The 23,102-nt window shown below is 42.0% G+C and overlaps 1 protein-coding gene across 2 annotated transcripts; it reads right to left on the bottom strand.

The window, feature by feature from the left end:
• Positions 1-1,071: 1,071 nt before the first annotated feature.
• On the bottom strand, positions 1,072-22,925 carry fastk (Fas-activated serine/threonine kinase). Of its 2 annotated transcripts, XM_088919703.1 has the most exons (11): positions 22,406-22,925; positions 17,939-18,045; positions 11,740-12,526; positions 9,057-9,527; positions 8,439-8,587; positions 7,655-7,871; positions 6,994-7,153; positions 5,030-5,121; positions 3,732-4,446; positions 2,421-2,535; positions 1,072-2,260 (listed from the first exon to the last, which is right to left on the bottom strand). In XM_088919703.1, exons 2-11 carry the CDS (start codon positions 17,948-17,950, stop codon positions 2,174-2,176), a joined length of 2,805 nt encoding a protein of 934 aa, XP_088775829.1. In that variant the 5' UTR covers positions 17,951-18,045; positions 22,406-22,925; the 3' UTR covers positions 1,072-2,173. The 2 variants fall into 2 exon arrangements, with proteins under 2 accessions (XP_088775829.1, XP_088775830.1); XM_088919704.1 differs by lacking the exon at positions 17,939-18,045.
• Positions 22,926-23,102: the final 177 nt, after the last annotated feature.

Here is a 23,102-nt window from a genome sequence, read left to right as displayed (position 1 = left end):
TTTAATTCATAGCCTGTTTTCACAATTGCAAAAAAACAATTCAAACTCCTCTCTTTCAAGGTGCATTCCACAATTTCCCCATGTTAAAAAAGGCACTGATCTAAAGTTACTATTACCAATGATAAGCCACACATAAAGCAGGTCAAAACTACTACCATCACACCTTTGACGACAGCCTTAAAACTTGAAAAATCTAGGACAGCTAACAGCAATAATCATAAAGTAGCCCATAATATAGATTGCGTTTTATTTAACAAGTGTACAAGTACAACATGGAAACTGGTTCTTTCTCATTTACATCCTTCAGGCAAAAGCAGAAACTGCAAATAAAACTGCAAATGTAAAAGTGTGATTTATTCTGTGTTGTACTGTTTCTCCATACCCACTCTAGGATCAGCACTTCCCCATGCAACTCAAGGATACACTCCACTGCTCTCGCAGGAGGCCTGGGATCTGCTGCATCACACAACCAGGAAGGACACTCTCCACTTTCTCTTTTTTATTTTTTAATAATCTTTCATATATATATTTTTATATGTATATATAAACAAACAGACCACTCCCATTTCCCTCACCCACCCTGACAGCCCCCCCACCCAACACGCACCCTCCCCACGCATCTCCCAACAGCAATAATAATTAGAATAAATTATTCCTTCCTCCACGAGTAACTACGTAGGAAGGTTTACTTACAGTGCAAAGCCAACGCACACAGCAAGCAGCGAAGAACCACTGTGAACGCTGTTTACGGAAACCAGAGAGTGAGTGACACTGGTACAATTAGGGTAAACCCAAAAGCAACAGCACGGCCCCTGGCGCACACCTTTCTGCTCTTTCACCTCTCCGCAACTGACCACCTCCTGCTTGCCCTTGACAGAAGCAGGAAAAGTCAGGCTGAATTCACTCTCAGCAGCCTTGGTAAAGCTGACAAAAACACTGAAGGATTTCAGGTTGGTCTTAAGCCAAGTGCAACTGGCAAAGTTATTGTACTCCACAACTCTGAAACAGAGACAGGAGCCTTGTAGTGAAGACTCACTCCTGTGATGTTAAGTAAAATTTAGTTGACTTCCATTTTGTGCATAATTTGGTCTTGAAGTACTGTGATGCAATTGAGGAACTCCAATAAGAAAGTAAAGTGCAATGATAAAAAAACCATGATATAATTACAGGCCCATACAGTTGTGACCTTTAGTGGATCTGTAGTCATATTTCAAAAAATACAGCAGAAAAGTTAACTTGCTTTCACTGTATATTTTTATCAGCTTGACCAAGAAGGAAACAGAAATGAACCGAATGTAGGTTTCAGTAACACTGATCAGTGGGATGTCACTGAGATGCAAACACGTCTCAGTGTTCACTGCCACAGTCCTCTTATCTTTATTGCGCGTTTAATAACAGAATGTGTTTTAAAAAAGTAGACATAAAAATTAAAACAAACATTCATAATGATAAATAACAGTAGAATTGAAAAATAATAAAATCCCAGAATCGGCTGTTGGGGTATGCTGCTTTTTACCACCAATCATGAGGAGGGCAGGAGTCATAACGGTATGAAGAAAATAAAAAATCAAAAACAAAAAGTCTCTTACGGGTCACAATACCCTTTACGTTTTCAACCTTGTCCCACTACTTCCCATGCAGGTACACCAATGGTATAAAATATTAAGAAGGCGCACTTTCATGCCCCATTGTCCCTCACCCACAAAGACACGTTTGATTACTGACAGTATAATTAACAGTCTTGAGGAATCTCTACACATGCCCCAGCTGCTGTGGCCAGCGTGTCAGTATGAGCAGCGCAACTCTCAGATCTGTCAAGCACACTTCCTCCCTCTGCACCTTCAAGACCTGATTCCCCCAGCATGCTTTGCAACTGTAGCAAATACAGAATATAAAAAGGGACTTTTTACTTTAACAACCAGAAAAAAAAATCTCTAGAGAGGCAATCCAAATAAACCTCTCCTCCCCTCCCACCACATTTAAAAAGTTTTTCTGTCATCCACCATAACCATCCCCCCTACCACCACCCTCTCAAATGTCTGTACTCTACACCAACACTGCTGGTTCTGTGACTTGACAGTCTGTCAGATTGCTGTTCTTACTACTGGTGTAGTTACTGGTGAAATCAGGGTCAGGATACCCAACTCTGGCTATGCGCCACAGGCCGCCTGTGTCACAAGGGAACCTCCAGGAGCTTCTTATGGAGGTACTGTTTGACTTCCTCGATGCCATTCAGTTTCTCCAGCTCATGGTACGGCAGCTGCAGGAGAAAAACAGTGCCATCAGACCAGAGTCATTGCTACCCAGAGCCGCACAAAACAATTATGATAACTGCATTTACCTCGAGGGAGTCAGAATGACACTCACTGAGCTGACTAAAACAGAAAACTAAAGGGGAGGAGGAGGAATGGGTCACACACCTGTAGAATGATGTAGCCCAGCAGCTGGAGGTGCCGGTCCCTCATTGCCCGTGAGCCCACTAGCACGTCTGAGTTGTGACAGTAATGCCACTTGTCATTGACTGACATAATCACCCTAACCAGAAAGAGAAAGCAACAGAGTGAGCTGCTTTGGAGACACACCCATTTCTCCTCTTCATCCAATGAGGGGGAAAATTAGATCAATTAGATACTTGGCAATATTGCAATCAAACCACTTATTAAGAACATGCTACTTAGCAAATGGAAACAATTCATATCCTACCTTACTTGGAATTGACAGGGCTAAATCAACAATCATATTTCTGACCCCAGGGTGTAGTAGTAAATTTATATATTTAATTATATACACAACCGAAGAAGGCTCCACAGCCAAAACGTTGTTTCCTTTCTCTTCTTTTCAGCATGGAATAAAACTTTACTTGTTCCTTGCTTACGCATACTGATGCAGCAACCTAATTGAACTATTTAATTATGTTGTAGATTTCTCAGCGTCTTGTATAGAAAATACTGAAATCTGCCGATTTTGTTTTTTGGTCAAGCCAGACATTTCAAACTTGTAAATACATTCTGTATTTAACCATTTGCTCATAATATAAATGGTCTAGAATCAATTTAGTCAAACCTGGACAGACAGGCATCTTTGTTCCTTTCTGATGTTCTTTTATCCATTAATGAAAAATACTGGTTCTTAAATTCAGTGCTTTCCCTCCCTTCTGCATATAAATTTCTAAATCTGAATACATTTCTAGTTTTTAGATTTAACAGGTGGAAAAACATTGTAAACTGTGGAGCACTCACATACTTTGGCCTCTTAACAGGTTAATTAAGAGATTCATCCTTTAAATTAAAAATATATATTTATAGATAAGGTAATTACCTCTAATTTGTTGTATTTTCTTATTCTGTGTGCAGCAAAAACAAATGGCAGTTTTTTGTAAATAGTAAAAACGTTCTAATAGATATTTTTGACAGAACTCATTCCAAAAGACGCCTGCATGAATACTAGTCTAGGTCAGAAGCAAACAGCACTGTTAAAAACAGAAAAGGAATGCAACGGAAAGCATTCAAGCCACTAAGTCAGATATGCAACACAGCAAGGAGCTGTCAAATGGCAGACCCAGAGGACAAGATCAAATGGCATCATCTCATTGACATACTTCATTGACCAACATCTTCACCAGGAGAGATGACACTTTGCTCTATAGAAGACCGGTACTAGGAATCACAGCAGGAACATCTCAGAGTTGTCATAAAGGAAGTGTCAACACTTGAGCTCTAGGGCTTGCTCACCTCTTGACCTGATGTGGGTGAGGGTCCCCGGAGCCCCTCTCTGCCTCCTGTCTTCCATGCAGTTGCAGAGGAGAGGATGGCACAACAGCCCCCTCACCACCCTCAGGGTATGAGACTCCCTCATAGAAAGTAGGAAGATCACAGTCAGGACCTGGAGCCACTCCCCCTACTGTCCCCTCATCGTCCAGGATCTTCCCGATTGGGAACTGGAAGAGGGAAGTGGAAGACAGGACTGAGGAGCACTCAGTACCTCCTGTACCACCAGCCCCAGGGGCTCCAGCCTGGGCCAGGCAGTCCGAGGGGCTGCTGAGGGTGGAGCTGTCCTGACTCTCCAGGGACTGCTCCTTGGCCAAACTGGAGTAGTAATCAGAAGTGGGGTAGTAGGGGTTGTAGTCCAGCGGGTTCCCCCCATTGGGCCCTCCTCTCTGGGCAGCAGGGGCAGGGGGGGGCTGGGGGCGCATGCGGTGTGAAAGGAAAGCCGCCTCTGTTGACACCAGCTCCTCAGCCCCTCTCTTCTCTGTGCCATCTTCCAAAGGGGAGAAGGGCGAGAACTTCTGGAAGTCAGAGGTCAGGGTTGCCACTGATGACTGGCCCTCAGGCGGCTTTGGGGCCACAGCAACCGTAGGGGTGCATGACGTTCCCACGCCCACTGCACCCCCTCCCCCAGACTTGATTGGAAGCACACTGCCCGTGCTGTCAATCCACAGGAGAAAATCTGTGGAAAAAATGCAGGAACTTTTCAGAAATTAGGCAGTACGTCTGAAAGGGAAATTTACAGTCTTGGCAGAATTCAGATTCACAGAGCAAAAGAGGCAAAAACACTTTGCTTTTAGTTAATGTGATTGTCTTAATTCACTTCAATAATAATCAAGTTTATTAAAGTTTTTTGCCAATCTCCTGAATGTACTTTTCTCTGTACAGCAAATAATCTGCATATAAAATGTTAAATTTGTCTATACAACTTAAAGCTAAAATTGCCTGGAACCCAATGTGAAATTTTCACAGAATACATTATGCAGTACACAGAAAATGTAATATGCAAAGCCTACAAAGGAAAGTACTAATGAAATTAACTTAAAATATTCAAATCTAAAAATTAAATAATCATAAAGGACTTTACTTACTGGGCAGGTGGTTCCAAAAAAAGAAATTAAGCTTTGAAATACAATGGTTTACCATGTACTAGCTCTTTTTAGTTTGTATTTAATTACTGATTTTTGAGGTGTCGGGTGATCCCCTGCCTCAAACGCAACTTCACAAATGCGAGGGGAGGAGCAGCCTCAGCCTGGAGCCTCTACCTGTGTAGTACCCTGGGGCCAGCACCTCATCCTGCTTGTAGCTCTGCTCCCCAAGCAGCTGCCTGAGAGCCTCTGCCACCAGGCCCTTGTAGCTGAAAGAGAAAGCACAAGCCAATCAGCTGAGCGCAGCTTTCATGGACTTGAAAGACATCAGTACTTTCCCTTGTGTCTTGTTCATTATTCATTTACCATCACATTCATTTTAAATCTGCTACAAACATTGCAGAGTGGAAAACACTTCTTGAACATTGCCATTAACCTCCATTTTCTTGTTACTTATCAAACATCCATGCAAAAACAGGCTGAAAATTCCAAGGAATGCCAATGACTCCCTTTTTGTCCCTCAAGTTCTTCCCTGAAGAGCCATGACAGGAATGACATTAATTAACAAACCACCGCACTGCAGGCAACCCAAAGGGAAACATACACTGAAATTCAACCCACTGTCAGCACCCTCATAACAGCAACCCAGCTAACAACTACTGACTGAGTACTAACAGGCCAGTTTCTTCAAAGACAGACTGGAGAGCAGTGCAACAATCAGTAAATAGCAGCCACAGTACAGCTATCGGTGGATCAATACAACCAAGCAATGTAGATGAACTGTGCGAACTGTTAACAGGAGATCTGGAACACCTCTCTACTGCCTGGCACTGTATGGGAGCATGAGCTCAAGATGCCAACATCTGTATAAACAAAGGTCCCCTATATCAAATACTATTTTACTTAACTACAAAGTAATCTTTATACGCTTTCTGTAACACAGTACTGTTTGTATGACATACAAATTTAAACTTTATTATACTATTGTACTCTCAATTTTTTGTATTATGTACTTATTTTCTTTCAATAATTTCAATACCATATACTGTAAAGATCTATCAAAGTTAAAGCCTTACTGATCACAGCACTGAGCACAGATACCAAGAGTGAAAGCACCACTGATCCCACTTCAGTGCGCCACCATGGATCTGTCTATTTTCTCTTTCAGTCAGCACCTGTACTTCAACATCACGCTGGACACTGTAACCCTCTTGTGTTTGTGCTGTTTAACAACAGTAATGAATAGTGCTTGAGAAAAGTCTCTGGATCATGATTTGAGTTACTTAGATTTATTTGTTTGATGGTTAGCTGTTTCATTGCAGAGGAAGATGGGAAAGTCATCCTTTTAGCACTGCATAAATACAATGACATTAACAGGAGTGAATGTTAATAACAGGAATCATTATAAAAAATATGAGCATTTCACAACAGTAAGCAAATGGACTTTAGCACATCAATTGAGCCTTTAGGTGAAAACAATAACAAAATAAACCAAAAAGCAGCATACAACAGACAAACTGGGTGTAGTGAAAGTCGGTAAAAATACATAGCTTTCCAGGATGGGAGTTATGACTGACTTACAACAATACATGAAAATGACACATGGGTGTTCTATTTTTTCATTCCTTAAAGTTAACTGAGAACAAATTATAACACACTTATTAAAATGAGAACAATCAAGACCTGGAGACCATTTATACAGCAAAGCATTTACAAGGGCAATTTGAGAGGACCAACTTGCTAGAGGGTATAATAGCAACATCCCAACAGGAATTTGAGCCTTTGACCCTCCAATTCTGAGTCCAGAGCCCTAATCATCAGTCTTCACTGCTGCCTAATCCTAATCCTCTCTCACAACATGAGACCAACCAGTGGTGGTTCAATACATTGCTTGCTCCAGGTTGCAATAAAATGAGCTCACTGTGAATAATGGATACGTCACCATAGTCAATACTGTAATATTTCTGACAAAGGTAGTTTACTTTGAATTACTGTGCTGTTTGGGATTTTAATCTACTCCACTTTGAACTACAAACCCAACCCCGACAACATCTGATCCCATTAGTCATTTATTTCCGTGAAGGACTTGGACCTTGCCGTAGCTCCTTGTAGTGTTGCAAGCAGGGACAGCAGACACTGACCTGTACTTGCGGTTGACTTCATCTGCAGTCAGTGCATGGTCGAACATGAGCACCTTGTGCGTCTCCTGCAGTCGGGGTCCAGAGTAATCTCGGTACTCCAGCTCCACAGCGGCATCTAGTAGAGATAGGTACCGCCGCACAATCAGGGCGTAAGGGCTGTCTGTGGAGATGCCAGGAGAAGAAGAATGAACGTCTTTTGAGTCAGATACAAAGATCCGATCAGACTTTCAAAAGCCTGAAAGAAGGGAAATATGCCCAGTGAACACAAATGAGTAAAGATGATGTATCTGTAAAAGAAAACAGCAGACACCTCTTTACTGAAAGGTTTACTGAAAAACATTCAATTTCAATATACTAAGGTTAAAACAATCATTTTCTACCTGCTTACTCCTGCTGAGGGTCACAGTGGTAACAGGCTGAGCAGAGTAAACCACACTTCCCTTTCCACAGGAAGTCACCAGCTACTGAGAGACTCTGTGGTGTCCCCAGTCCAGCCGACAGATTTAATTCCTCCAGTGTGTCTTGGGTCTGCCTAAACTGCCTCTCTCCTCACACTGTCACAGAGAGCCTAGTAACCCTAGGGAGAAACCTCATTTCCACCACTTGTACCCGCAATCTCATTGAGTCCCTACCCAAAACTCGGGGGCTTTGTTGCACTCACTGGTGACATTGCTGATGAAAGAGTTTGAGAAGACGCGGTGCAGCACCAGGCCAGGGAAGTGACCCAGCTGGAACAGAGACATGAGGATGTTCACAGTAGCCAGTGGCGAGCTCATGGCCTTCAGCTCCAGTACAGCCTCCAGCTTGGCAAAGAACTGTGTCTCGTTTGAGGGCCGGTAACTCATGCGGCTAAAGGGGAACACCAGCTTCTGGATAACCTGCAGAAAAGAAACAGAGGTCAGTCATTCAGCCACAATCAACTTTGACATCTACAAAGGCCGAACAAACATATGTGACACTTTACTATACCTTCATATTAGTATCTCTGAGGAAAAGAAACATGTGATAACACCACACTTCTTTATACAGCTTTTTGAACAATTACGTGTTCAAATTCCATTTATGTTTTCAGCAAATAAACTATAAACCAGTGTTTTCAGATAACACTCAGAATTCATTTCTTACTCCTTATTTTACAGTCCAATTTCTGTTTTTCTCAAGGTTTTGTTTTTGCTAAGCTAAGAATTTCCATTGTTTGTCTGGCCTATTGACTAAAGAAAACATGGTACCTTTGAAAAAGCTGCAAAACAGAGACCTTTTAGCTTAAATGTTTTTATTCAGAGTATTTTTTTCCTGAAATGAAAGATTTAAAGGAAATTTTGCTATTCTCTCCTAACATAAAACTGGGAATTCAGTACAACACAAAACTTGTGTACACTTAACAACAACTTAATGCTAATGCATGGTTTTCAGAAGGACAGAAAGATGTGCTCGACAGGCTGTACCTTACTGTCCAAATACTCTCCCTTCTTGACCAGGAACTCTGCAATGGTGTCCAGCAGCTTGGTCTCCCTCAGTCTGTGCCGGGCAATGTACTTTGCAATCAGGGCCATGGTGTAGGGTGTGATACTTTCCACCTTCTTTGGGAGCTCCTCTGCCAAAGACAGGGGTGGGGCAGGCATCAGTACACAGGCCTCAGGTTTACAAGAGCAATTTTGTATAAAAGGGTTTCTTTGAAACACTTAAAAGATCACAATTTTTCAAAATATTTTTTTAACTCAGCTTAACAATAGCTTCTCAGTAAAAATGCTAAAATGTATGATGTACTGACTAATCCATGTGTGTGGTGTATACGTATTTGAATTCAGTGTGTGCCCAACCTCAGGTTGGCTGGCGCCTTGGCTGGAGGTCAAGGTGAACATCTGTGAAGCTATGGGGAATTATCACTTTCTAATTTCTTTGCCTGTACTGAGTTAGTTTTAAAGAAAAAACTAACTCAGATGCCAATAGTTCTCAGGAATTAAAAAGAACCTAGCAAGAAGAGGTTCTTGCCAGAATGTCAGAAAAACAACAGTACACAAGAAATTTAAGATTAAAACAAATCAAACAAAACTAATATATACCAGCTAAGCTGCTGACAAATTTCTCCTGACGGTTCTGGTAGAAGAGGTGAGAGCTGAAGATGAGCTCCAGGGACTTGTTGCTGGCCTCGCGGGCGCAGGCTGACAACATCTCATCCAGCAGCGCCATCTCATGGTCACGCACACTGCTCACACTGGCCAGGGTATGTTTCACCAGCCGCAGGATCTTGCGGTTGGCTAGCAGCTGCTCTGGTGTGTAACCATCAGCCTGCAGGGCACGCCACTTCAGCCGGTAGTAGGAGAGCAGCAGGAACAGTGTCTGAGGGTGGCGCTCACGCTCAATGTTCTTCTCCAGCCCTGACAGGCAGGACTCAATAAGGGGGTGCTGGCTGGAGGGGTGGAGTTTCATGCTGCTGCTGAACACCATGGAGATGTCCTTCTGGTTGAACTGGGAGAGTCGCCCACGAGACTCCTCCTCCAGCACTTGCACAATCTGAGAGTCACTGGGCAGACCTGTAGAAAGACAGGAAGAGAAAATAAGTAAATGACGCATAGACAGAGAGGCCACAAGGGAGAAGAAATAGATAAATCAAGCAAGTGAGACGGACAACTATCATAACTTTTAGGCTAAATTTCAGATGAACCTTCATTAAAAAATGACAGATGACTTCGGAGGGGTTTTGTAAAGATTTTGAGTTTCATTTGATAATCATATAGAACACAGTATTGAAAAAAATCAAAGTCAAGTAAAATCTCTATCTGTATTCACATGGGTTACTTTGGGGTAATCTGAAGTCCTCAAAAACAGCAAATTGGCAAATGCAGGACTAAATACCTTATAGGGAAAAACAGAGCTCCACAGCTCGTGAAACCAAATATTTTTATTATAAATTATAACTATTTCTAAAATAGTGTATTTATTGTTAGTATTTTCTAATGAAAATGGATACTGTAAACTTAAAACAAAGCATTGTTTTCCCCCTATATAATATAGGCTACAGCATGAGCAAACAAAAAATAGATTATAGCTTACTCTGTATTAGTTTGTTTTTGCATTCTTATTAGAGTGCACACTTTCTTTATATTTTACTTCTTGTTTTTACTATTATAAATGCAGCACTACTGCCCTGTAATAAAGTGTATTGCAGCACAGTAATAAAAAAAGTGGTCAGAGAATTTTGTTCGAACTGGCAAAGAAGTGAATGTTAATGTTCACAAATATCAAGGTTCAAGGTGTACAGGTACAAATTTGTATATAAGACTATGGTGGGACTTGATTCAAATATTAAAAAAAATCCTCAAAACTAGTCAACCTAACAACTCAGAATCAACAGTGCAACAAACCAGGGGACACAATGGGAACTAAAGGGAAGTAATTAATATAGGGCACATTTTAACAAAGGGTTGAGAGAGGTTCCAAACATGCCATCGATGCAGATACCCTGCCTTCTCTCAAGAGACAGCTGGATGAGATTCTCAGATAGGTTGGATACTTCAGCTAGCAGACAAAAAATTGAAAAGAGGGACACTGAAAACAAGGGCTAACACAGATGTTGCTCATGTGTTAAGAAAATAATAGTCCAGTATATCCATGTATGAAAATGCTGGACAGACCTGGTTTCTAATAATTATGGTTGGCATGGCTGCAAGAAGAGACTTCAGTGACTTTGAAAGGAGGGTGATTATTGGAGGGAGTCTAGCAGGCGCTTCAGTTGCTGATGTTTCATGAGCAACAGTGTGTAAGGCGATGTCAACATTGAATCTGGGGGAAAAGACCAAGGACTAAGGACACCTGGGGGGTCAACATGAAGACTCCAATATCATGATGTCTGTGCATTCATTCAAAGCGCAAGGCTAAACAGTTGAGCAACTGCAGATCAATTCACTGCAAATTTCAACCTGGGCCTCAAGCAGCCAGCTTCATAAAAAAAAATTCTGCCGAGAACTCCACAGAACAGGACAACAAAGTCTCCAGCAGTGCACAAACCACTCATCATGTTGTAATGCACATTTACAGCTGGAGAAATGTGACATGGACAGATGAATCGACTTTGACAAACAAGTGCACATGTGGCACCAACCTAAAGACCTCTATAGCCCTGAGTACTTGGCTCCAACAGTGAAGGGTTTTGAGGTTCTGTAATATTATGGAGCATATTTTCTTGGTATGAGTACTCATTCCCTCAGAAAGCAATATCAATGCCAATCACTAAATGACAACCTTCGTCCCATGAAGAATGTAGCATTTCTTTCCTGCCAGGAAAGGTGTCCTCCAGGATGATAATACACCCATCCACACAGCACATATGGTCACCAAACGGTTTGATGAGCATGACAGCCATGTTACCCATATGTCACCACCATTCTTAAGTCACTAGATCTGAACCCAGTCAAGCATTTATGACATTCTCGAAGACTCTATATCACAGCACCTACAGACCATACTGGATACACTACATGTGATAGCACAACACCCTGTTAAGTGACTTAAATTAGCATTTCCATTTTTTTGTCCACTCCCTGAAGATGGGCCAAATGGCTTCCTCTCATTTTTTACCTTTCTTACATTCACACTGCGAAGCCATTTCACTGATGTTTAGCCATGGTTGCAATGGCTTTGTTGGCTTTTAAATTAAAATGATTTAAACAGTCTAAATTGCTCATTTGTCACTCAAAAAACCAATCCGGCTTGTATTCCCCTCCACACCAGTGAGCTCTTACTCACCCAGTGCAGCGACAGCATACAGGCAGTTGACAATGCTGAAGTTGTCAAACTTGGCACAGTCGCTCACAATGGCATCACAGAGCGTCTGGAAGTCCTGGTGCTCGGAGATCTGCCTGTAGTGGCTTTCCCCTACAGCGGTCCCTGAAGGCGAGGCCAAGGCACCCCCACCGCCTCCTGTCACTATCGCCGTGGTCTGCTGCTGCTGCAGGAGCTGCCCGATCTTCTGCAGAGCGATGGGATAGTGGTTGTAGGATATTTTGCCAGGGTTCTGCGTGACCCAGCGCAGCACCTCATCTACGCTGCGCGAACGATCAATGAGCCGCTTCATGGTGAAGAAAGTGTCGTAGCTCATCTTCTCGTGGATGAAGTTCCAGGTCTTCTTCTTGCTGTGGTGTGGGTGATGGTGAGGTGGAAGAGGATGGGCATGAGAGTGATAGTGATGGTGATTCTGGTAGTGGGCCCGGAGCCCATCAAGTCTGCCCTGATAGACGGCAGGCTGGAAGTTTTGTGGGTGAGGGAGGGTGTGGTGATGGTTGTCTAAAACTGGCAGCCCTCCCCCCACTAGACCCGCCCGCCGGCCCGGCTTGCCTCCCCCGCTGCTGTTGTAGTAGCGGGCGGCGTACATGCTGACAGGCGTGACAAGGGCACTAGTGCCCAGGAGGCCCTGAGGGCTGGAGCGCACAAGGCGAAAGCTGGCTGTCCCGCACGTTAGGGGGCCGAGCTGAGAGGGGAGCCGCAGCATGGTACACAGAGCAGGCCGAGAGAGGAAGAGTAAAGCGCGCTGAACCTGGAGAGAGAGGGGGGAGACAGTAAAACAAGGAAAGACAAGATCAGAGAGATGTTTTAGAGTAGTGTTAGTCTATTCTTCTCCTGGAAGACCACCATCTCTCCTGGTTTTTAACTGTTCTAGGTGTACTATCTCAATTACAGCCAAGTGGATTTAAGTAGAAGGAAAAACACTGACTCACTGTAATTGACAGATACAGTGCCATTCCGGCTTGTATCTGCTCATCATCAAATTCACCTATTCAGAGTTACATATACAGAAATAAGAGAACAATTTCATAATTCACAGGTATTGAGGAGAGACTGTTTCAAGTGCTCAAGGTAATAGAAATATACACTTGAGAGCTTTGTCAAAACAAGGACTGAGAGAAGAAAAATGGGTAAACCACCAAGCAGATTAGTTACAGACCACAATTAGCATTTGGGATTAAGGGCCAATTGGAATAAGAAAAAAAAACAGAAGAAACACAGTTTTCCCAGGACCAAGACTGAGAACCACTGGTTTACAGAATCTCCACATGCTCCTGTGTACATGACAAGACAAGCACATGAACACATCCAAACACACTCAAACTTAACCTCCCATAGACAGACCTAGACACAGGCACTCCCATCAACACCACCTCGCTGCCTCTCTGACTCACTCACAGGAACAGACTGCCACTTGTGTACCTCAGCTACAGTGGTGTGAAAAAGTGTTTGCCCCCTTCCCGATTTCTTATTTTTTTGCATGTTTGTCGCACTGAAATGTTTCAGATCATCAAACAAATTGAAATATTAGACAAAGATAACACAAGTAAACACAAAATGCAGTTTTTAAATGAAGGTTTTTATTATTAAGGGAAAAAAAAATCCAAACCTACATGGCCCTGTGTGAAAAAGTGATTGCCCCCTAAACCTAATAACTGGTTGGGCCACCCTTAGCAGCAACAACTGCAATCAAGCGTTTGCGATAACTGGCAATGAGTCTTTTACAGCGCTGTGGAGGAATTTTGGCCCACTCATCTTTGCAGAATTGTTGTAATTCAGCCACATTGGAGGGTTTTCGAGCCTTAACCGCTTTTTTAAGGTCATGCCACAATATCTCAATCGGATTCAGGTCAGGACTTTGACTAGGCCACTCCAAAGTCTTCATTTTGTTTTTCTTAAGCCATTCAGAGGTGGACTTGCTAGTGTGTTTTGGATCATTGTCCTGCTGCAGAACCCAAGTGTGCTTCAGCTTGAGGTCACGAACAGATGGCCGGACATTCTCCTTCTGATTTTTTGGTAGACAGCAGAATTCATGGTTCCATTTACCACAGCAAGTCTTCCAGGTCCTGAAGCAGCAAAACAGCCCCAGACCATCACACTACCACCACCATATTTTACTGTCGGTATGATGTTCCTTTTCTAAAATGCTGTGTTACTTTTACGCCAGATGTAATGGGACACACACCTTCCAAAAAGTTCAACTTTTGTCTCGTCAGTCCACAGAGTATTTTCCCAAAAGTCTTGGGGATCATCAAGATGTTTTCTGGCAAAACTGAGACGAGCCTTTATGTTCTTTTTGCTCAGCAGTGGTTTTCATCTTGGAACTCTGCCATGCAGGCCATTTTTGCCCAGTCTCTTTCTTATGGTGGAGTCATGAACACTGACCTTAACTGAAGCAAGTGAAGCCTGTAGTTCTTTGGATGTTGTTGTGGGGTTTTTTCTGACCTCTTAGATGAGTCGTCGCTGCGCTCTTGGGGTAATTTTGGTCGGCTGGCCACTCCTGGGAAGGTTCACCACTGTTCCATGTTTTCGCCATTTGTGGATAATGGCTCTCACTGTGGTTCGCTGGAGTCCCAAAGCTTTAGAAATGGCTTTATAACCTTTTCCAGACTGATAAATCTCAATTACTCTGTTTCTCATTTGTTCCTGAACTTCTTTGGGTCGCAGCATGATGTCTAGCTTTTGAGGATCTTTTGGTCTACTTCACTTTGTCAGGCAGGTCCTATTTAAGTGATTTCTTGATTGAGAACAGGTGGCAGTAATCAGGCCTGGTTGTGGCTAGAGAAATTGAACTCAGCTTTCCAAAGATGTGATAAACCACAGTTGATTTATGTTTTAACAGGGGGGGCAATCACTTTTTCACACAGGGCCATGTAGGTTTGGATTTTGTTTTTCCCTTAATAATAAAAACCTTCATTTAAAAACTGCATTTTGTGTTTACTTGTGTTATCTTTGTCTAATATTTCAATTTGTTTGATGATCTGAAACATTTCAGTGTGACAAACATGCAAAAAAATAAGAAATCAGGAAGGGGGCAAACACTTTTTCACACCACTGTATAACCAGACTCCTAAAACAAGCCCTGAGCAATTTTCTTCTTACCACAATTATTAGCACTGTTTTATATTCCCATTTATATGCATCCATATGCTTTTAACTCAATTCATTTAGGATCTTCTCTTAAAGCCCTTAAATGACAGTTAATTGACAGCTGTAGTGCAGTTAATCATAAAGTCATAAAAGAATAAAGGTCACCAGTTAACACACAACTGCAATTTTAAGGAATTTAAAATGATTTCTCTGTTTGAACAGAAATAAAAAAACATTTAATACTGAACTGTATCCTCCAACAACAGTTTATTACAATACTATACACCCTCACCACAATACAGTTTTAGCTATTAAATATAATGCTTGACCTTGATTTGTATTTTATTTTATATTAAACGTTTACAGTGAACCAATGTAGCAAACATTTACTTGGTGCTCACACTGGACAGCTATTATAGACTATGGATAACTTAAATGGATTGTGCTTGGTGATTGTATCTCAGCCCAGAGAGCAGAAGTGATGTGGTTTAAACCAAGGCACAGCAATAAGCAATGAGGGCCTGGAAACAATCAGCGCAGTAGAATGCTTTCAGGGAGCAAGTTAGGGCAGATGTGCAAGTGGAAAGCAGAAAAATAAGTCACGGGGCCTACTGCCAAAACCTCACATATGAGCCAGGACCACGAAGAGAAACCCATCCACGCAATCATGAGCGAGCAAAGGACAGCTCTCCAACAAGCACCGCTTACACTATTAACACTCTCTTTTTCCCGGGGCACTTGGAACTGTGCTCCTTTGGCGCAGTCTTGCCTGCCTATACTTCAAGCTCATGTCCAGAATTATGTCACAATCAAAAACAAGGAAAAAAAGTTCTGGCCAAATTTGTTCATATCCAGAAAGTTCACACTGCTGACACCCTTCCCAGCAGGCACACTGCAGTGGACAAACAGGCAGCTAAAAGCTGTAGAGCAACACCTGTAAAACACAGTGGATTTCTAGTATACTAATTTTGCTTTAGGTGGGAAAAGAGGGAAAAATGGAGTTCGAGCTGATTTGCCTTCCTGCATCATGGAAACCCCTCTCGGACTAGGGGAAGACCATCGAGTCTGAACCTGGCCCTCCAGACATGGAGCATGCCTGCCTTAAGTCACTGAAGCAATGAGGCAAAAAGGGAACTTAGCATTCCATTCAGCAACAATGTCAAAAGAACAAAAAAATAATCTGTATTTTTCATTTTTTTCAAGTATTTGACAACATTATGTAGTTCAATTCAGAGGTCCAGACACGTGAGCAAGTTTCCCCTTCATACAGCATAACCAGCCCTGGGTGGGACAAACAAGACCCCTGGATCAGTTACAAGGCTATTTCAGGAAGCTCAACCCTGAACGACACATCGCCGCTCCAGACGGCACTGCAGCTCAACAAGAGCGCCAGCTGCGGAGCAATACCTCCAGTATCAGAGTAGACTGCAAGAAGAGAAGGAAAGCACCTTTTCTTTAGAAAAAACTAGAGCCCTCGCTGAAGTGAGTGACACAAAAGTCAGTATCTATTACTCTCATAGAACAAACATCTTCAACTCTTTCATACTTGCTATACATACTACTACTTCAATTACTACTGCTAGTGAAAGGGAAAGAAATAATTCTAGAAAATGTAGAAGACTGCAACAACTAATTACCAAAAAGCAATGTCGTTTTGGACATGTGGCTATTTAAATACAGTCTTAAATTGCTTTTATTGTAAATTATATATTAATTCTAAATAAATTCTAACTGAACTTAATATTCACCTAAAATATGATTGTTGCATTATATTTCACACCCTTTGCTGATACTGGCAACCCACTGAAGCTTAAGCAGGTGTGAGCCTGGCCAGTACCTGGTTGGGAGACCTCCTGGGAAAACTAAGGATGCTGCTGGAAGAGGTATTAGTGGGAAAGTAAGGGGATGCTTAACCCTGTGTTCTGTGTGGGATCTAACACCCCAGTATACTGATGGTGACACTATACTGTAAAAAAGGTGCTCTCCTTCAGATAAGAAAAGGTCCTGACTCTCCACGGTCATTAAAAATCCCAGGGCATTTCTTGAAAAGAGTAGGGGTGTTACCCCGGTGTCCTGGCCAAATTTCTTCCTGGCCTTTACCAGTCATGTCCTCCTAATAATCACCATCTATGAATTGGCTTTATCACTCTGTTTTCCTCCCCCACTGATAGCTGGTGTGTGGGAAGTGTACGGGCGCACTATGGCTGCCGTTGCAGCATCCAGGTGGATGCTGCATATTGGTGGTGGTGGTGGAGGGGAGTCCTAATTACCTGTAAAGCACTTTGAGTCGAGTGTCCAAAAAGTGTTATATAAGTGAATGGAATTATTATTAGTGCATTTTAATTACCATTCCACTAGAAGATCCTACTGTTGGCACTGTAAGATGAATAAGCATTCAGTATTATTGTGGATTATCTTTGTTTACACATAAGCTACTGGTGAATAAGTCTGCTGGAGCACAAGGCCTGGGGTACGACCACCCAAGTCAGTTCTGCGTGGTTTAGAACCCCATGGCAATTTTAAGAATATATGCAACTGTCAATATCTCAGATGGAGGAAATGGTGTACCTGCCAACTTTGCAGATTCAGTCTCAAATCTAGAACTTGACTAGTGCTACTTAGGCAGGACATTTAACTTGCACTCTTGGGTCAGGTACATGCAAGAAACCTTTTAAGAGTCAGTGTTTAGTTGCTAAAGTTGAAATTTTTAATTGCCAAAAAGAAGTTAACTCTGAAAGTGACAAAATTTAAAACTGGCTCACAGAGATGAACTGCCTGGTCAAAATGCAGCATCTTACCGACAAAGGCTGGGGAAGCAGAAAAGCTCACTGTGCTCAAGGGCTCTGAGAACAGAAGGTTTCAACACTCTAGAGAGTCCTGGGGATTGATGTCACCATCACAGCCCCACCCAGCACCATGAGACCAGTTCACAGAGAGTAATGCACACTCAGTAACAGCACGGCCCTCCACATGCACAATAAAAAACAGGAAAGAAATGTGGAAGTCACAATGAATAAATTAAACAAAATACTTCAGCCACCCTTTTCACAGAAATGATCGCCTACTTACTTACCACTCCATACATCAGCTTTCCTTTTAAATTTCAGTCTTTTCCTTTTCTTAGAATTTGGAATAGCCCTGCTCAGAACTGAATCCCTTCAGCAATCTGGGAACCAATGTCTAAAAAACATTTTCAGACAAAAAAAAATCACCAAGTTACTGAAGACACCAGGCAACAAGCTCTCGCTACCAGAAGAAAATGTCTTGGCAACGGACAATTCAGAAACCAGGTGACAGCAAAAGAAACACTGGCTGCTGCCCAGTTTCAATTAGTGAGCCTAATAATATTTTATAACCTGACACCATTCCACAAGGTATCCTCTAACACACAGTCATCCTCAGAGATACCTGTGTTAAGCCAAAGGGCTCTGACGACATAAGACTAATACAGTCTTAACTAATTAAGCTAAAGATGTCAGAAATAGAGGACACTATTAAACAGAGAACTCAGTCTCTCAGAAGGGCTCCTGGGCTCTCACTAGGCCCCGCAGCAATGCTGTGCAGTGTGCTTTGTGGTGGCCTGAGACGATGAATCAATGCAACTCAACTTTCCCTCCTTTGCAAATGGGAAGACAGGATGATCAACATGTTGTCACGAGTGACTAATGTTATGTTAAACATTAGTCACTGGAACCTCTAAAATGAAATGCACTACTAGCTAGCTAAGCTCAAGAGCAGAGGTGCACACTTCAGTGAATACAGAACACTTTTTGACACTTTTAGACATTGAGAATGGAACTCATTCATTACTATAACAAAGATGTCATCTACTCATAGAATTCATGCTGGAGTCTCAACTAAGTGCTGAGAGAAGACAAGCCAACATTGTAACTGTACAACAGTACTCGCCTTGTCTATAAAATACATCTTAAATCTTCTGAAAAGAAAACGAAGTGTGTGAACTGGCTCAAGGGTTTACACTTACAATACAAAGTATTCTGCACTGGGAGATATTGCGGCACTTATTTCACAACCACTTGGTCTTTGTACTGATCTCTGACAATGCAAACAAGTCTAAAAACACTTGAACAGGGGTTTCTCATCAATTTTTCCATTCATGTAAATTATTACTTTATGATTGGCCAATTAAGCATGTTATTCATGGAACCTATTTTTCTTTTAATAAGTACAGAAGAGCCAAATGCACCACCAGCCCTCAGACCTAATTCAGAAACAAAGGCACTGCCCATAGCACTGAGAAGCACATGTTATTATTATGCTAGAGATAAGGTGTAAAACAAGTCTTTGAATAGAACAGTGATCCTCAGCTCCATGCTCAGCAGATGCTCATTTGTTATAGGCAAGAGTCAGTGATGCAACACTGTGACATCTGATGACATTCAGAGCCAATGCATCACAAACACTGCCATTCCTATGAATCATGAAAAGTGAAGATTAGGGGCTGGAAGGATGAAGGGAACATAACACAGGCTATAGTGATTTCTCATCAAAGCTACACCTTACTGTCCAAGAGCTTGCAGTTGATAACACTAGGTAATGTTAATAATCTGGCCCTAAATTGCCAGTGATTCAAAACAGTAGCTGAACACAAGACCAGCAGGACAGGAGGTGACACTGCAATGGGTAAGAGGCTGCCTTTGATCACAGAGATGGGCCTGTAACAAATTGAGACAGTCAATATTGGAAAAAAGAGTGAGGAGTGCAAATGGGAGATTCTACATTACAAAAAGAGTTTGGCATTAATAGGTATATCTACCATCACACTTTAAAATACGTTGAATTTATTTCAGAGGTCGATATTTTATTAAATGTGTTTTAATAGACATTGTGAAACATTAAATAAATGCTGAACAGACCTAAAATCAAAGATGGAAATGTTTAGGTATAAACAGTATTTTTTGTAATTAGAAAATAAAATCTACTCACATTTAACTCTGTTTCTCTCAAACAGACCAGTTCTTTTAAATGAATTAAGATTTCATTTAAAATGAAATTTAGAGCTGCCATGTCTGACTAAGCCACAACAGAACGGTATTTACTACTTACTTGATTTATCTACTTCTCTCACCTGATAAAGGATTCATCTGCAACTGGGGCACTGCTGTCACTACTTGCCACTCCTTTTCAGTCAGCTATTTTCTTGTGTCATCTCTTTTTCAAGTAAGCCCCCCTAACTTGTTTATGATTTCATGATGCCATACAGTTCTACATCCTCAATATCATTCATCTGATGGCCTCTTCAAACACTACGGTGCTTTGAACAGATTTCGTGACTCAAGACTAGAGATTACAGCAAGAGCCACAGCCCAGCAGGGTTAAGGGATCACCCTTAAAACCCCCAAATCAAAATGATGTGTTCAATTACAGAGTTTAAGGATGCACTGAAATGAATCTGCTATCAACCTGTAGCTCTCAAGAAACAAAGCTAGCCATTCCTGCTTTAAATAAATTAAGGTCCAAGCCTTCACAAATTGATAATTTAAGGGTGATGTGTAAGACCAGGGTTGGCCACCCATGGACTACAGGATCAATAATAAGGCAGATCAACAATTAAGGCTATAACAGACTTGGATCAAACATCTCCCAGCCTACAGACTCTTCCTGATGACAGAATGAAATATTAGTCTACTCGGAGGTGATTAAGAGCCAGGGCCACGTTGTGTAAAACTGGTATACTTCCAATGCACAGCATCTGGATCCTTTTTAGGTTTTACGAGCTGCAGACTCCTGGAGCCATACAACAGGTCCTGGCTCTATTCAACTTCTCACCTTATTTTGAGTAAACTGGTCAAGGCTTATGTTTTCAGTTATAGTGCAGCTTTGCTGCTTTATAAGCACTGTAGGTGAAAAGTGTGCAGCTCATAAAACCTCAAACAGATCAAACGGTAATGCAGTTTGGGGGCTCATTTATTTAGAGTATAGGGTCTAACTGCATTCTATTCTCAGCTCTGCGTTCTAAGTCTTATCTTCATGTGCTTCACCTAGGTAACTATGTCAGGAGTGGAACAGCAAATCATGACACCCCAATATACCATCCTCTACTCAACATGAAGGTTTAAGGAATAAATTATTGGCTTAACTAGCACAAACTTAACATGGTCTACAGACACTGGCTGAAAACTCCTACAAAATCCAAAGAATTATTTCTATCAGTGACCAAGGCTTCCTTGCCAAGTGCTGTTAGAGAGCCCTCCAGCCTCATTCTCGGGATGTCCAATCCTGAACTGGAAACAGCTGTTCTCTCTGGCTTTCTCCGAAACCTTCTGCCTTTCCAAGACCACTAAGAGTAGCTTTACTGAACTGATAAACAGCGCGTAGTTCTTGCCATGAAGAAGGGCATTCATGTTCTTCTTTTAGCTGTAAACTTAAAAACATTATAGTTGTATGAATTTAGGCTACGCTGTTCATATATATGCTTAAATTTGTGCTTGGAACAAAGTTCCAAGAACCAAGTTAAATTTCCTTAAATTAATGGCCATTTTTGAAAACTCAGATTACTTCATTTAGTGCTATAAGTTAACTCTTCTCTTTCCCCACTGCCCACAGATAAAAGAAAAGCACAAAAATAGTCCTCAATACGAAGAAACGCCGAAAAGGTTAACTAGAAACATGCTACTTCCAATGTTCTTCAGAGCCATTAAGTCACCAAAGTCATCCGTCTTCAGCCGCGGGTAAAAAGACTTTCTTTCAGCGTTACCTTAATTCGTACTGCTTAGCTAGATAGTAATTTGTCTCTAAAACAAGTAATGTTCTCAAAAAATGCCAAAAGAGCAACACCATTCTTTAAAAGCCGCTGCTTTTAACGCTGTGGTGGTGTCCGGCAGTAAGCGCTGACACTTGAAGGCTTAAAGCTATTTTCAAAAAACAAAACTTCACATGAAACACATCAAGCCCCGCAGTCACTATGGTCGCACGTGTCTAGGGAGAATGCGAAAGACGTCTTGTACTTTACGATTTTGGTTTTCGATTGCACACAACAAAGGCCGAACCCACTTCACCTCCTAGAGCATGCAAGTTTGCACAACACTTCTTTTGTCAGAACGGACAACGAGATGAACACACCATCTCACTCTTGGGCCTCGGTGTGATTAAATAACACTACATTAATCCAAATTATTTGTTGGTGGTAAAGATATACATTTGAAATATCAGGCCCTGAAATACCTTAAACAGTTATTTAAAATAAAGACACTTTATTTTAAAGCTTTAAATTTCACTGATGTGGAGTTGCTTTTTCAGACACTGCTGCTTTTAGTTTTATCTTGTATCAAACCAGAACCTACGACACCCCAGTTCTCTAAACCACCTTTACAAGCCTTCTAGAGAACGCACTGGAACCTAAAGGCATTAACATCCTAAAGGAAAAACACGGTTAAAGCATCTAATGTGATTCCCACATCGAGATCCTGGGTGTTATTGTGCAGTCTGAAAGCGTGTCGTGAGATAGCACCGGTCGTGGAGCTACAGCTTCTCCGATACAACCCGCAATGCATGTCTGGGAATCAAAAGGTGTACTTACATATTGGCCGGAACGCGGTCTGCTGCCTGGCGTTGGGGGTGTTTCAATCAGTCCATTTCCAGAAGTCGCAGCACATCGCACTTTCTCCTTACAGAGTAAAAAACTACCACTTTTAAAATACCTTGACACTCCCCTCAGACAAATTATCTCCTTACAGGTTGCAACTCAGTTCTATTAACCTTTTTCCAACCGTAATAAATTAAAAGGGCAACCTACAATGGGCGTCTGAATTTTAATTATTATGTTATGCTATAATTTCTGAACACTGAAAACATCATAAAGCGCCGCACACAGAACTGGAGTCCCAAACAGAAAATATGTCTGGATAAGATATATATGCTTGCTCTGTTAAGGTCAATAAGTATTATCAAATGCAACCCGTATATGAAATATAATAACGGCACCCCCCAAATATTATACATATGAGTTATTTTACACCCTCCTAACCCCCGATTTCGGTCTCGGTTTCTTCCCTCCCCTGGTCTCAATCCTCCACCTCTAGCCCGGTGACCGCCATCTTCCCGGCAGCCATTAGGACCCCCCACACAAACCACGCCTCTTCCGCACCAATAGCCAATAGTCGACGGTGGGTCTTCTCGGCAGCCAATCCCACCTCACTGTTGGGGTCCGGCCGTACAGACTGTCTCAGCATACTGCCAATCGGGGCTGGGTTAGTGCTGCTGCACAACTAATAGCA

Source organism: Atractosteus spatula, chromosome 6 (genome assembly GCF_055471065.1).
Source record: "Atractosteus spatula isolate fAtrSpa1 chromosome 6, fAtrSpa1.hap1, whole genome shotgun sequence".
NCBI classification, from domain to species: domain Eukaryota; kingdom Metazoa; phylum Chordata; class Actinopteri; order Semionotiformes; family Lepisosteidae; genus Atractosteus; species Atractosteus spatula.
The sequence above is the reverse complement of the archived record's forward strand: the minus strand, read 5'-3'. Positions and strand labels throughout refer to the sequence as shown.

Excerpts from the sequence above, each read along its gene's own strand:
- fastk (XM_088919703.1), bottom strand. Across the intron at positions 5,122-6,993 it reads GAAGTCAACCGCAAGTACAG|CTACAAGGGCCTGGTGGCAG; the intron begins GTCAGTGTCTGC and ends TTTCTCTTTCAG. Across the intron at positions 2,536-3,731 it reads CACCCACATCAGGTCAAGAG|GGTGATTATGTCAGTCAATG; the intron begins GTGAGCAAGCCC and ends CTTTCTGGTTAG.